At 42.4% G+C, this 16,073-nt stretch overlaps 1 protein-coding gene across 1 annotated transcript in view; it reads left to right on the plus strand.

Annotated features, from left to right (window-relative positions):
- Positions 1–16,073, plus strand: part of tpo (thyroid peroxidase) — an 88,335-nt gene that overhangs the window by 64,213 nt on the left and 8,049 nt on the right. Inside the window, exon 12 of the mRNA XM_061925066.1 lies at positions 1,776–1,949. Within this exon, the coding sequence (XP_061781050.1) occupies positions 1,776–1,949 (174 nt within the window). The remainder of the gene's footprint in view (positions 1–1,775; positions 1,950–16,073) is intronic.

Here is a 16,073-nt window from a genome sequence, read left to right on the forward strand (position 1 = left end):
ATCTAACTGCGCTAAAGGAATGTCAAAAAAACAGTCAGATAGGTCAGTCAAACTTTAATAATATATTAAAAACCAGCGTTCTAACAACTCTGTTCACTCCCAAAATGTACGCAAATGTGCAATCACAAACATACGTATATCAACATGGACAGAGCTGCGTGAAAAAAGCCACCCGGCCTCTTCGCGTAAACTTAAACTTACCTTAACCACTCGCTCATCTTTTCTTCATCCATCCCTTCGAGTTAGCTTTTTATGATGACGCCGGCTGGAAAGGTCTCTTTTGGCAAGGTCTTCCTTTTGAATATCACCATGGGTGGAAGTTTCATTAGCATGGCAAGCTAGAACCACAGTGAAGGATGACTTCTCATTCCCTGTGGTGCGAATATTCACAGTACGTGCTCCCGTTGTATCCACGGTGCGTTTCACAGGAATATCAGTTGCTGTGAAATAGTAATCCGTGTGTGGATGGAGAGATTGCGTCTTTTCATGAACCGGATCCCTGACGCTTAGTTGGAGCCATTTTGTGGTCTTTACAGATGTAAACACACAAAGGAAATGAAACGTACGGTGATATCCGCGCGCTTATTCTACTTCTACGCGGGCGGGTGGTTGCTTACAGTAGAAGAAGAAGCGCTTCCTGTTCTATGGGGGCGGGTGCTTACCTTGGCGGTTGCTTGCGTAGAAGAAGAAGCGCTTCCTGTTCTACCGGGAAAAAAGATGGCGGCTGTTTACCGAAGTTGCGAGATCGAAACTTTATGAAAATGAATCTTAATATTTATCCATATATAAAGCGCACCGGGTTAAAAGGCGCACTGTCAGCTTTTGAGAAAATTTGTGGTTTTTAGGTGCGGCTAATAGTGCGGAAAATACGGTATGTGTGTGTGTATATATATATATATATATATATATATATAATGTATATACACCATATTTTTCAGACTATAAGTCGCAGTTTTTTTCATAGTTTGGCCGGGGGTGCGACTTATACTCGGGAGCGACTTATGTGTGAAATTATTAACACATTACCGTAAAATATCAAATAATATTATTTATCTCATTCACGTAAGGGACTAGACGTATAAGATTTCATCGGATTTAGTGATTAGGAGTGACAGATTGTTTGGTAAACGTATAGCATGTTTTATATGTTATAGTTATTTGAATGACTCTTACCATAATATGTTACGTTGACTATAAAATGGGACCCATTACCTCCCTGCTTGGCACTCAGCCTCAACGGTTGGAATTGGGGGTTAAATCACCAAAAATGATTCCCGGGCGTGGCCACCGCTGCTACCCACTGCTCTCCTCACCTCCCAGGGGGTGATCAAGGGTGATGGGTCAAATGCAGAGAATAATTTCGCCACACCTAGTGTGTGTGTGACAATCATTGGTACTTTAACTTAAACATACCAAGCACGTTCTCAGTTGGTTATTTATGCGTCATATAACGTACACTAATTCAGCCTGTTGTTCACTATTATTTATTTATTTTAAATTACCTTTCAAATGTCCATTCTTGGTGTTGGATTTTATCAAATAAATTTCCCCAAAAAATGCGACTTATACAGTGCGACTTATACAGTATATGTTTTTTTCCTTCTTTGTTATGCATTTTCGGCTGGTGCGACTTATACTCCGAAAAATACGGTGTATATATATATATATATATATATATGTGTGTATATATATATATATATATATATATATATATATATATATATATATATATGTATGTATGTATGTGTGTCACCATTTTACGTTATTCTTTTCAGATTTTAAAAGCTGTGGCTGGCCAGGACAGATCAAGCATGGGGATTACGTGCTGTCCTCGATACCTGGAAAACTGCTGGCTCTGTACTCCTGTCATCATGGCTTTGAATTGACTGGTGCTGCTGTAATTTTTTGTGAAGGACATCAGTGGAGCAATCAACCCCCACAATGTGATGGTATGTTCACGACTCATCAGGAATATTCAGTGAATGTCAAACATGTATATACTGTAGGTCTTGTTATTTACAGCCACGTAAAATACCAAATGCATTTAACCATGCACATTGTATGCCATGAGCGGGCATATTTTAGATTAATTTGACTGCTATTTTCGTTAGTGATCCGTTCCAAAACGTCAAAGACTGAATCATACAGAAATCAAATCAATGACTCCCACACTAAATAATGCAAGTCCAATTAAGTTGTCCCAGACACACACAAATGTTAAAAGGGATCTATAATTATTTTCCTCGTTTCTGAATTATACATCTTGTTACAATCTTGGATACTTGTGTTAAAAATGGCAACACATCAATTCATAGGGTTTAAGCATTTTGGCGTGAGCTTGCACGGAGTTTTCGATGCCGCTCTTCGCTGGATTTTGCATTATGGCTAAGTTGTGACATAAGTACTTACAGTATGTCAGTACTTATTTGGACATTAAGTCGAGCTCTCAGGCAGCGGTGGAGTAACTCTCTCTGCTTCAGGCTATAAGAAAACACAAAAGTAGTATTTTTTTTTTTTGCAAATATATTTTATTGAATTTTACAGTTAAAATCTCATTTGACAGTCATACTTTGCTCACGCAGACCCTTCATACAGGCACACATCCACTCACACACACTCACATGCACACTTGAGGAGAGAGGTGCACTTGAACTTTAACAACTCAAGGTTTACACTATAGACATTATTGGAAAAAATACCCAGATATTGTATATATATCCATCCATCCCCCTCTGGCTCAGGATCAGCAGGCTATCCAGACCATAACAAGATGGATGAATATTCCTCGGCATCAAGGATCTTTAGGAAGTGATCACAAGATCACCTCCCGAGGACCTCTCCATCGTTCACACTTAAAAAAGAAGAAGAAAGTCACAGGCCTTGATCAGATGCAAAAAAAATACACAATAAAAAGTCACAAAAAAAAAGCAAGTAAACCGTGACAAAACTATATCAAAAGTGACACAAAAAAGGAATAGTAGTGTGGGATCAATACAAAAAACAACAATAATAAAAAAGGAATACAACTACAAAAAAAGATATGGGAATTTTTTTTTTCAAATGTCTATAAGTTATGATTCAATATACTGTATGTCAGTAAAGGTTTCCAGGTTAGTTCCCATTTATTCAGATTTGTAGAGTTTATAAATCTTATTTTTTCAAGAGTTATTACATTCACAAGTTCATTTAACCAGTTCCTGAAGTTGGGTGCAGATGGTGTTTGTTATGTCCTCGGTTTCACCTATATGCTTATTTTGGTGTCTTAATTTAATAATAATCAGGCAACACGTTTCAACTCAATGCCTCAGATCGCTCCCGTTTATTAACAACTTCGAGAGTCTAAACTCTCCCTCGCTCTCGTGACGCCATACACTGAATACAGGCTACGGTGGCTCGGACATGACAAAACAGTACATGACATCCCTCCTTTCCTTAGAAATAAACTTCAGGTTATTTTCAAATATCAAATATAAACATTAGGCAGTATTCAACACATTTCTTATTAAACACATACTCAACTATTCTGTATGTTTCCTTGGTATTCTCAACCATGCATACATTCACTATTAACACACATTTTCACTCTTGAACAGTCGATAAATATATATACTTTAAACTTGCTTTGACCTTACTTTGAACTTGTTCATTTCACATTACAACATCACTCAATATTGTCACTAAACTTGACTCAAACATTTCTCCCTTTTTTTTTTTTTTTAATGTTACTCCTACACCACCAGATCGTAACAAGATAAGAGTCTATGTCATCACATAGTCTGCCAGCTTCTGTGGCAAATGTATCTCTCTAGAAGGCCTCTGTGTCTCTCGGGTATCATGGCTGGTGATACTCTGCTCTGCGCGTTGAGCAGGTTGTGTCTCTCTGTTCATTGTCCTCAGCGTCCTGGGATGCATCCATTCTGGTGAGTGTCTCATGAGCGCTGTTGTATCGTTTCACGAATGTTGTATTCCTTGTGTATCTGGCTCCTGTTGGAGACTCAACAACTACTTGGTTTCCTGATTTGCTCACCACCTTATGTGGCGTTTATCAGTCTTTTCTTGTCTCACCAGGACAGGGTCACCAACATTGACATCTGAATATCTGGCTCCACGGCGTTCATCTGCATAGATCTTGGATTGTCCTTTTTGTTCTGCGTCTCTTACTTCCAGATCAGTGTGTGCTGCTGCCGTGATGCTTGGCAACTTCCCCCTCATTTTTTCGATTGAAAAGCAACTCAGCGGGGCTCTTCCCCGTGGTTGTGTGACCGATGTTTTCACGTGCTTAATGCCGTTGGTGTCACAGTACTCACTGAACTCCTCTGATTTAAACTGAGGACCCTGGTCTGGCCTCAGTGTGATGGGAAGTCCATGTCGACCGAAAATTGTCTCTCGACTGTCTATCACCTTTGATGCAGTTGTGGATTTTAACACGTCATATTCATAATAACGGCTGTAGTAATAAACTACAACTAGAATTGAGTCACCTGTCGGCAGGAGTCCGAGTAGGTTGATTTCAACATCTTGCCAAGGCCCCTCCGGTAACTGTGTTGGTCTCAGAGGTTCCGCTGCATCTGGGCGAGCAACAACTTGGCAACCGTGGCATGATTTACAATGTCTCTCAGCTGCTTTGTCCATAGTTGGCCACCAGACTTTGCTCCTGAGGTGCTGTTTGGTACCGACGACTCCCAAGTGTCTTTCATGTGCTAGTGAGAGAGCGCGTGCCCGCAGTGCTTGTGGCAGCACGATGCGCGTCCCGCGTAGAACCAGTTGTCCTATCACACATAACTCACTTTCTACAACAGCATATGCTGTGCACTGTTTCCCAGTAGACGTGATAACGGGTCTGCTATGTTCTTTTTGCCCGAGATATGTACTACTTTAAAATCATAAGGTTGTAGCCTTAGAACCCATCGCTCTATCGCACATGGTTTTGAAGTGGACTGTAGATATATTCTAAAGGCTTATGGTCTGTAACCAAATCAAACTGTCTACCATATACGTATGGGTGTAACCTCTCACAGGCCCATACAAGAGCCAAGGCCTCTTTTTCTGTCTGAGAGTACCTACGTTCGCAGTCAGTTAGACCACGACTGACGTAACATATGGGAACATTCTCTCCCTTCTGGCTCTGTATTAACACTGCTCCTAGCCCCACTGGACTAGCGTCTGCGATAATCTTGGTTGGTGCATCTTTTTTTTAAAGTAGGCTAGTGTCCCTGCTTTGGCTAAGCCCTCTTTCAGCGCCTCAAACGCTTTTTTCTGTTCGGGACCAAATTCAAAAGTAGTGTCTTGTCTTGTCAGACGTCGCAGTGGCTCTGACAATGTTGCGAACTGTGGAATAAATCTGCTGCTGTAACTCACAAGTCTGAGGAAGCTTCTCACTTCTTATGCATTTTCCGGCTCTCTTGCCTCGCTCACAGCTCTCACTCTCTCCTCTGTTGGACCGATTCCCTTTTCAGACAGCAGGATTCCCATGAAGATTAGCCGATCCATGTTGAACTGGCACTTGTCAGAATTCAGCGTCAGTCCACATTCCTCTAGTCTTCTCAAGACTGCATGTAGTCGCTCGTTGTGTGTTTCCTTATCCTTCGCGTGAACTATGACATCATCTGAGATGTTCTCCACCCCTTCTATACCAGCAAGTGCGGCAGCGATTTCATGCTGGTACTGTTCGCTGGCTGAAGACACGCCGAAGATTAGTCTTTTGTATCTGTATACTCCATTGTGGATGGCAAATGTGGTAATACCACGCGATTCTGGGGTCATTTCGAGTTGGTGGTAGCCCCACTTTAAGTCCAGTTTGCTGAACACCACTGATCCATTCATCCTCTGTAGCAGTTCATCCACTGTTGGAATAGGGTATCTCTCTCTGATGATTGCAAGGTTTGCCTGTCGCATATCTAGACACAGTCTGATTTCGGAGTTTGCCTTGGGTACAATGACCACTGGGTTTACCCATGGTGTTGGTCCATCGACCGGTTCTATGATGTCTAGATCTAAGAGTTCTTTAATCATAGCCTCCACAGACGCCCATTAGTTAAAGGGTATACGCCTGAGTGGCTGTGCTACTGGTGTCACCTCTGGGTTTATGTGTAAATTTATCTGTTTTGTTTTTAGCTTCCCTACCGCCTGAAATACAATCGTGTACTAGTGCTGAAGTGACTGTTTCAGGTCTGTGACTGCTGATATGTTGGCCCCTATTTTCAGTATACCTAGTTTCATGGCTAACTCCTTTCCCAGTAGAGGTTGTCCATCACCTCTGATTACTATGAATTCTGCTTGTTCACTGCGCCCTCCTATTTTTACTTGGCATGTGAGCGCCCCTTTAATAGGTAAAGGTTGGTTGGATGAGTAAGAAAATCATTTTCTCTCTAATTTTGGAATATAAGAGTGGCATTTTATTTTCTCTGCTTTTAACCTTTCCCATGTCTTTTCATCTATCACATTACATGTAGCCCCAGAGTCAATAAGCATCTTCAAGCTAACTCCTCCCACATTCATGTTAAGTCTCTCTGACCTGTTAGTGTCATTTAGCATAAAAGCATAATCATGTTGCTCTATCTCTATGTTATGCACTTTTTCTTTTCCTGTTGCGCCTTTTGTTTTGCATTGTTTGGCAAAATGGTTTTTACCGTTACACCTGTGGCATGTTTGACCGCGTGCCGGACATTAACGATCCCTCCCAAAGTGGTCAGCATGTCTGCACCACTAGCAAGTTTTGTCTGTTTTCTCTCTGTCCATGCCAAATTTTCCTTGTCCTTTCTTCTGATATTTCCCTCCTTTCTGTGTGACGCAGTTCACAGACACCTCTGCTCTCTCCCCTTTCCCAGATATTTCCGCCATTTGTCCCTCAATTAGCTCACATTGTGCCGCCAATTCAAGTGTGCGAGCGAGCACCAACCCATGTCCTTCTTCCAGCAGTTTACGGCGAATATAGCTCGATGTGCATTTGCTAATAATAGCATCTCTAATCTGATCGTCTGCACCTGCACCAAAACTACAGTCCTTTGCAGCACGTCTTAAACGTGTGGAAAATTATTGTACAGTCTCACTTGGGTTTTGTGTAATTTTGTGAAATGTCTGGCGGGCGAAAGTGGGTCTGGCGGGCGAAAGTGGCGTTTACTTGTGGCACAAAGTATAGACTTAGACTTAGACTTCCTTTTTATTGTCATTCAAATTTGAACTTTACAGCACAGATAAAAACAAAATTTTGTTACGTAGGCTCACGGTAGTGCAGGATAAAAAAGCAATAAGGTGCATATATAAATAAATACATATATATAAATAATATATACATATATATATATAAAATAAATAAATATATATAAATATATATAAATAAATAAATAGATTACTTTTCAGATAAATATATTGCACTTTTTCCACATGCGTCCACATTTATGGATGTATGTTATATTGTCTTTTTTATTCCAGCGAGTTCATCCATTTTGGGGGGAGTTGAGGGGATAATTTAATTATGATGCGTTCAAGAGTCTTACGGCTTGAGGGAAGAAGCTGTTACAGAACCTGGAGGTTCTGCTTCGGAGGCTGCGGAACCTCTTTCTAGAGTTAAGCAGTGAAAACAGTCCTTGGTGGGGGATCCGTTCAAAGCAGTAACAGCATCATCATAGTCTGCTGCACCTCCCGTGTTATCCAGTGTTGAGAAGATGTCCTGTGTGCCCGGTCCTGCATGATGCAAAAGAAGTGCTCTCCGTCGCTGTTTCATGAAATCATCTGTGTCTTCTGTGATGATCAAACCTTTTCCATCAGCAAACAGTTCAAGTGACATTAGCCATCTTGTCCACCGCGGTCCCAACGTCGCCGGGTCGGAGTAGCAATCAAACGCAGACAGGCTCGTCTTCTCCATGCTAATGCTATGCTAATGCTATGCTAATGCTATGCTAATGCTATGCTAATGCTAGCAGCAACTTTCTGTTACACTTCAGATTAAACTTCGGTATACTGGCGTTATCTCACTTGGCTTGTAGGCTCTGTGCATCACTCGTCGCCATTGTTATGTCCTCGGTTTCACCTATATGCTTATTTAGGTGTCTTAATTTAATAATAATCAGGCAACACGTTTCAACTCAATGCCTTGGATCGCTACCGTTTATTAACAACTTCGAGAGTCCAAACTCTCCCTCGCTCTCGTGACGTCACAAACTGAATACAAGCTACGGTGGCTCGGACATGACAAAACAGTACATGCCAGTGTTTTCCAGTCTTTGAGAATGAGTCTTGGCCAAAAGGCCAAGACCGTCCCGAGAAGCAACACAGCTGTAATATATTTTGGAAGTTTTTGTGTTCCTGAAAACGACCCAAACAAGATTATATCCCTGTCAGGGACACGTTTTCTCTGATATACTCCCGAGTAAAAGAAGAATATGCTAGACCAGAATGATTGAATAATTGGACATTCCCAAAACGAATGAGACAGTGATCCTTCAGCAGATTTACATTTATCACAAAGTGGAGATGTATCAGGATAAAATTTGTGTAATAAGACTTTGGAGTAATAAAAACGATGAATCACTGTAAACTGCATGAGCCTATGTCTGCTGTTAATTGAGCAATTGTGAATTTGAGGGAGTGTCCGTTCCCATTGCTGTTTGGGTATTGTTGTTCATAGTTCCTGTTCCCATGCTCTTTTAACACCGTCTGCTGATGTCATGGGCATAATGAAGCAGCTGCCAAATTTGGCGATAAGCTTTTTATTTGTAGGTGATACATTTAGTGATTCTTAGACAGGGTGTTTTTCATTTACCAGCTTAGACTTTTAAATATTTTCTCTAATAAATGTTCTTACCTGCAAATAGTGAAACCAACTGAATTGGGACAAATTAAATTTGATTTGCAATTGCTCAAATGACGCAAGTCTGTCCTCGAAATAAATGTCTTTTATGCATTTAATTCCATTTGAGTACCAGTTAAAAAAAAATTCTGTCTGTTATCGATGGAATAAATGCATGATTGTGACACATTGGTGAATACATAGTTACATTGGAAATATTCAATTGTTTTTTAACTTGAGAAATACTTTTGATAGAATTTCTTACTACTACATTATTGCTTGTTGATTTAATAGAAGAGACTGGTTTAGTAAAAAGTAGAAATAGCAATGACGTGTAAGGTTTAACTAATGACTGCAGTTCCAATTTCAGCCACAAGGGAGCAGAATTAAGTGATTAATTATTTGGGAACCACATCTTCCAATAGGTCAATGCTTTCAGATTTGATGCCCAGTAATACTTTTTGAACATTGGAAGACCCAGGCTTCCTCCCACCTCCAAAGACATGCACCTGGGGATAGGTTGATTGGCAACACTAAATTGGCCCTAGTGTGTGAATGTGAGTGTGAATGTTGTCTGTCTATCTGTGTTGGCCCTGTGATGAGGTGGCGACTTGTCCAGGGTGTACCCCGCTTTCCGCCCGATTGTAGCTGAGATAGGCTCCAGCGCCCCCCGCGACCCTGAAGGGATTAAGCGGTAGAAAATGGATGGATGGATGGATGGACCCAGTCCCCCTTCCTTTGTAGATCTGAATACGTGCTTTTTGGATATTCTGCGTTTTTTATATCCTCACACAAAATCTAGAACTAAAGATTCAAGTTTTTGGAAAAAATCTGCAGGAATTCGAATAGGTAAGTTTTGAAAAAGATAGATACATTTTGGCAGGGTGATCATTTTGATAGCATTCGCTCTACCTAACATAGAGAGAGGTAGGGTCTTCCAATACTCAATACACCCTTTCAGTTTCTCAAAGGCTTCAGTAAAGTTCAATTTTAGTAATGATTCATAATTTTTAGATATTTTTAAGCTGAGATAGGATATGTAGTTTTCGGCAACTTTAACTGGGTTTTGACTGATCTTAACATTATCTCCTAGGAACATACGCTCGCTTTTGGACCAGTTTATTTTATAACCAGACATTCTAGCAAACGAGTCTACATATCCTAAAAGAAGTGGTAATGCAATTTCTGGTTCAGTAAGTGTAACAAGTACATCATCTGCATAAAGTGAGATGAGACTCTCTGATGTGCCCACTGAAAATCCTTTAATATTAGAGTTCATTCTTAAACCAATAGCCAGTGGTTCTAGGGCCAAATTAAAAAGTAAGGGCGAAAGGCAATCGCCACGCTGCGATGCAATTCAAAACTATCCGATGTTACATTATTGGTTGTGACATATGATTTTGGTGCAAAATAAATTATTTTAACCCATTTTATAAAATTTTCTCCAAATCCAAATAATTTGAGAACATGAAATAAATAAGCCCACTCAATTGAATCAAAAGCTTTATGAGCATCCAGAGTCAGGACGGCTGCCTTTTTGTTTCCTGTGCAGTCCGAGTACAAGTTCAATAATTTCCGTACATTGCCGAAAGAAGGTCTGTCCGGGATGAAACCGACCTGGTCCGGATGAATAATTTTTGTTATGTGGTTGCTTAACCTTTTTGCGAGTACCTTAGTTAGGATCTTATGGCCTAGATTGAGCAGGGAGATAGGCCTATAATTGACTGGATGGAGTGGATTTTTTCCCTTTTTTGGTATTATACATATATGGGCTTCATACGAGGAGTTTGTTGTTTAAGAAAGAGTAATTTAACATTCTAATATTGTAGGGGACAGTATTTCACTAAAAGCTTGATAAAACTCCGCACCAAATCCATCTGGACCAGGGCTTTTATTCACGGAGAAAGATCTCAGTGCTTTTACCAGTTCTTCAGTTGAAATAGTATTGTCTAAAGAGTTCAGATGAGTTGGACTCAGTTGAGGTAGGTTTAATGGAGTAAAAAAATAATTTAAATTATTAGCCGATATAGCTGAACTAGATTTATATAATTCTGAGTAGAAGTCTTTAAAGACATTGTTGGTATCCTGTAAATCTGTACATGTTTCACCTGTTTTTGAGCATATTTTGTGGATAGCAGCTTTGGTTTGATCTCCTTTGAGCTGTCTAGACAGAAGTTTTTGTGGTTTATCAGATATTTCAAAATGTTTTTGTTTATTTTTCAGTAAGAGTTTAGAAACTTCCCCGTGAAGAAGAGAGTTTTATTCATTTTTCAGTTCCAGCATCTTATTCTAGTCAGACTGCAAAATAGAATTTATATGAATTTCTTCCATTTCTTTAATTTCTTTTTTTAATTCTTTCTGCCTTTTTCTTGCTTCTCTTTGTTTTGAGCTTTCAAATGAAATTATATATCCTCTCACAGTAGCTCCACAATGTGGAGTCTGATACATCTCCGTTATCATTCACCTCAATAAAATCTTGGATAATCTTGTTCATATACTCTTTAAAATCTTCATATATTAATAATTGTGGAATAAATCTCCATTTTTGTTTGATTTTAAAGAGATCAATTTGTATCTGCAGACTCACAGGGCTGTGATCTGAGACGATTCTACTGTGGTACTCAGGATTACTGACATTGGAGAGGGCAGAGGCTTCCCCTAAAAAGTAATCGATTCTCGTGTAAGAATTGTGTACATTGGAGTAAAATGAATACTCCCTTTTATTAGGATGTTTTGTTCTCCATATGTCTATGATATTTCTTGATCTCATAATATAACTAATGGTTTTAGTTGAATGAGCAATTACATGAGATTTAGTTGACAATCTATCTAAAGTGGGATCCAAAAGGCAGTTAAATTCACCACCAATGTAGATATGAGAGGAGCTATCGTCAGGAAGTAGACCAAAATGATAAAAGTTTGAGTCATCGGTGTTTGGTCCATAGATATTCAAAACAGTTACTGGGTAGGATGTAATATGACCATTTAATAAAATAAATCTTCCGTTAGAGTCAATTATTTTTGATGTAAGTATGAAAGGCACATTTTTATGAAATAAAATGGCTACACCTCTAGCTTGTGAAGTAAAGAGTGCATGATAAACCTGAGATATCCAGCTAGGTTTGAGTTTATGTTGATTGTCTTTACAGATATGTGTTTCTTATAAGAAAAAAACGTCTGCTTTTAATGAATTTAAGTGTGAAAAAACCTTTCCTGCTTTGATATTTTTGGCTAAGCCCCTGACGTTCCATGAAACTAGTGTGATTTTTTTTCTTACAAGTTGAAATTAAAGTTTTTTAGGGTATTTTATTTTTACATGAAAAAAACCCTTAGTAATTGGTAAGTTGAAATATGATTGTGCACCTCTCTCCTCCACATTCATGCTCAGATTCACACATACACAACACTCACACCCCATTGTTCCCCCCTCCCTCTGTCAATATCATGTGTAGTTCAATGTTTTGGAGTGAAATCTTCATTGTGATGTTGTCCATAAGACGTCGTGTTGGTCGATTCCCCAGTCCAAAAGTCCCCCAACCCCGTCTTCAGGCGTAGGGCGCATGCTAGTAGTTGCGTTCACTGATCCCAGCAATAGCTCAGCAGCGAAGTGTTTTTCTTTTTTTTTCCTGTGTCCGCCGGTGAAATAAACCTCAGTGAAAAAGTGTATTTCTGCTTTATGCTTATTATAAGCCTTGTGTGGTAGAGCCGTTACTGATGATTAGCCACTAAGATGTTTTATAATGAATGTCTTAGTGTCTGTAGGAGAGATAAACACCTTTACCTGGTCGTTGTACTCCACATGCAGGCGAGCTGGAAAACGTAGCATAAACTTGATTTCCTTCTCCCGCAGCATGATCAAAGGCCCCTCTTTGCGCTGTCACCTCGGCAGTGTAGTCTGGAAACAGGAACACGCGCAGGCCGTTGTAGATCAGCTCTTGGCCGCGGCTCAGTCGAAGAAGTAGCTCCTCGTCCTGGAGAAGTGTATTCTTGCGATGATGCTCCTGGGGCGCTTGCCGTCACCATAGCGAGCGAGCGGGACACGGTGCGCGCGGTCCACCACTGGCTTGGAGAAGTTACTCGCTCCAAACAACTTTGGTATCAGGTCCGCAACGAAATCTGTAGGTCTTCCCTTTTCTTCTTGCTCTGGTATCCCGACTATTTTTATGTTATTTCGTCTTGAGCGCCCTTCCAATTTGTCTATTTTAGCTGCCAATTTCTCACTGCTCTTCTGCGTTTCAGTCAGTTTTTGTTCGAGCCCTTCAATGCGGCACTCGTGGTCGGAACTTTGCTGCTCCATGTCCAGAGCCTAAAGCTTTTCCTCAAGCATGTCAAAACGTTTGTTCATAGACTCGAGTATCTTATCCAGCAACTTCTCCAAAGTTGATGACGCCATCTCAGCGCTAGCCTCGAGCTAGTTTACGGCCACAGGTGACTCTGATTGCTTCCCTCTTCGTGTCCTGGGCATAATCGTTGTTATCTATGTTTTGACAGAGTATAACTCACCCAGAGTATAACTCACCCACGTGTATACCAACATAAAGCCCGCGTACAGAGCTACACCCCTCCCCCAGCTTGGACAGTCAGACCATCTTTCCCTCCTGCTCTCTCCTACCTACACCCCCATCAGACGCCAGGCCAGGCCTATCACAAAGACTGTTATGACCTGGCCTGACGATGCACTCCCCAAACTTCAGGACTGCTTCCAACACACAGACTGGGACCTCTTCCAACAACAGGAGCTGGAGACAGCCACAGGAACGGTGCTGGACTACATAAAGTTCTGCATCGGGAATGTGACTGTGGAAAAAACCATCCGGGTTTACCCCAACAAGAAACCCTGGATGACCAGCCAGGTCCGCACACTCCTCAGGGCCCGCGACGCAGCCTTCAGGTCAGGGGACAGGGCACTGTACAGTGTTGCTAGAGCCGACCTGAAGAGAGTGATTAAAAAAGCAAAGGCGGACCACAGGAGGTGCATAGAGTCCCATCTGTCCAGCAAAAACTCACGGGAGGTGTGGCGGGGCATTCATGACATCACGAACTTCAGAGGCTGCAATATGACAACTGCGGATCAGAGTGCGACACTGGCAGAAGAGCTTAACTGTTTCTTTGCCCGTTTCGAAACCCCCCAGCGACACTCATCTGCTCCAGCCCTGCCCCCGCCCCCACCGGGCTCCGGCGCCACTCCACTCACTGTACAGGAGCACAGTGTCAGACGAGTGCTCCTGGCTGTGAACCCCAGGAAGGCTACCGGACCAGACGGAGTACCTGGAAAGGTGCTCAGGACGTGCGCCCACCAGCTCGCTCCCCCCCTCACCAGGATCTTCAACCTCTCCCTGGCTCAGGCAGTCATCCCATCCTGCCTGAAGTCATCTACAATAATCCCGGTGCCGAAGAAGTCTCCCATCACCAGCCTGAATGATTACCGACCAGTGGCCCTCACTCCGGTAATCATGAAGTGCTTCGAGCGACTTGTTCTCCAGCACATCAAGGACCATATCCCTCCAGACTTCGACCCCCACCAGTTCGCATACCGGGCGAACAGGTCCACAGAGGACGCCATCGCTGTTGCTCTCCACTCTGCTCTGAACCACCTGGAGCAGCAGCAGAGCTACGTCCGGATGCTCTCTGTGGACTATAGCTCTGCCTTCAATACAATAATCCCGGACAGACTCTGCAATAAACTGGACACTCTTGGCCTCCCCCCTCTCACAAACGCCTGGATAAGGGACTTCCTAACGGACCGACCCCAGAATATGAGACTTGGCCCGCACCTCTCATCCTCCCGCACGCTGAGCATCGGCTCCCCACAGGGCTGTGTGCTGAGCCCCCTCCTCTACTGCCTTTACACCCATGACTGCAGTCCGGCCCACAGTGACAACCTTACCGTCAAGTTCGCCGACGATACCACAGTGGTCGGGCTCATCTCCAGGGGTGACAAGGCTGCCTACAGAGAGGAGGTCCTGAAGCTGACGGCCTGGTCTTCGGAGAACAACCTCGCTCTCAACACCAGCAAGACCAGAGAGATCATCGTCGACTTCAGGAGGAGCAGCACCGACCCTGCCCCCCTCTACATCAACGGCGAGCGTGTAGAGAGGGTCCACACCTTCAGGTACCTTGGAGTCCACATCTCTAATGACTTCTCCTGGTCAGTCAACACCACATCAATCATCAAGAAGGCTCAGCAGCGGCTACACTTCCTTAGAGTCCTCGGGAAGTACAACCTGAAGCCTGACCTGCTGCTGACCTTCTACCGCTCGTCCATCGAGAGCCTGCTGACCTACTGTATTACGGTATGGTACGGCAGCTGCACTGCAGCAGACAGGGAGAGGCTGCAAAGAGTGGTCAAGACGGCTCAGAAGATCATCGGCCGCCCTCTCCCCTCTCTGACGGACATCTACACCTCCCGCTGCCTCAACAGAGCCAGTGCCATCATCAAGGACAGCACCCACCCTGGCTCTGACCTGTTCCACCTGCTGCCCTCTGGGAAGCGCTACAGGTGCATTAAAACCAAAACAAACAGGCTAAAGAACAGCTTCTTCCCCAGGGCCATAACCATCCTGAACGGACTGCCCCATTGTCCCTCATAACTGCCTTCTCTTCGGTGCAATAACCCATTCCACCAACCACCCTGTTTTTGTTTTGTTTTTTTTCATGTATATATTCATTTCACACCATATTCATTGCAAGTCCAAAGACATGCACCTGGGGATAAGTTGATTGGCAACACTAAATTGGCCCTAGTGTGTGGATGTGAGTGTGAATGTTGTCTGTCTATCTGTGTTGGCCCTGCGATGAGGTGGCGACTTATCCAGGGTGTACGCCGCCTTCCGCCCGATTGTAGCTGAGATAGGCTCCAGCGCCCCCCGCGACCCCAAAGGGAATAAGCGGTAGAAAATGGATGGATGGATGGATGGATGGACCATATTCATTGCACTTCTACATTTTTTATATTTTTATATATTTGCACATTGTTTTTCTAGCATGCACACATCGCACTGTATGGAATGGCCTCAATCTCGTTACCTTGCGTAATGACAATAAAGCTGATTCTGATTCTGATTCTGATTCTGAGTGATAGGCATGCATATACAGTATTTGGCCAAGCGTTGTCAGTTTTAATAAAAAAAAAAAAGCAGAATTTGAATTAAATCTTGCAGTTTTCACCGGAGTTACTGCAGAGGCAAACTACTGTGTGTGCATCTTAGCCACGCCCCTATTCACAAAAGTAGTATTTTGATCTAAGCTTTTTGCTATAATCTGACATGAAAGCAGCTTTTTTTTA

This window comes from Nerophis lumbriciformis, linkage group LG29 (genome assembly GCF_033978685.3).
Source record: "Nerophis lumbriciformis linkage group LG29, RoL_Nlum_v2.1, whole genome shotgun sequence".
NCBI classification, from domain to species: domain Eukaryota; kingdom Metazoa; phylum Chordata; class Actinopteri; order Syngnathiformes; family Syngnathidae; genus Nerophis; species Nerophis lumbriciformis.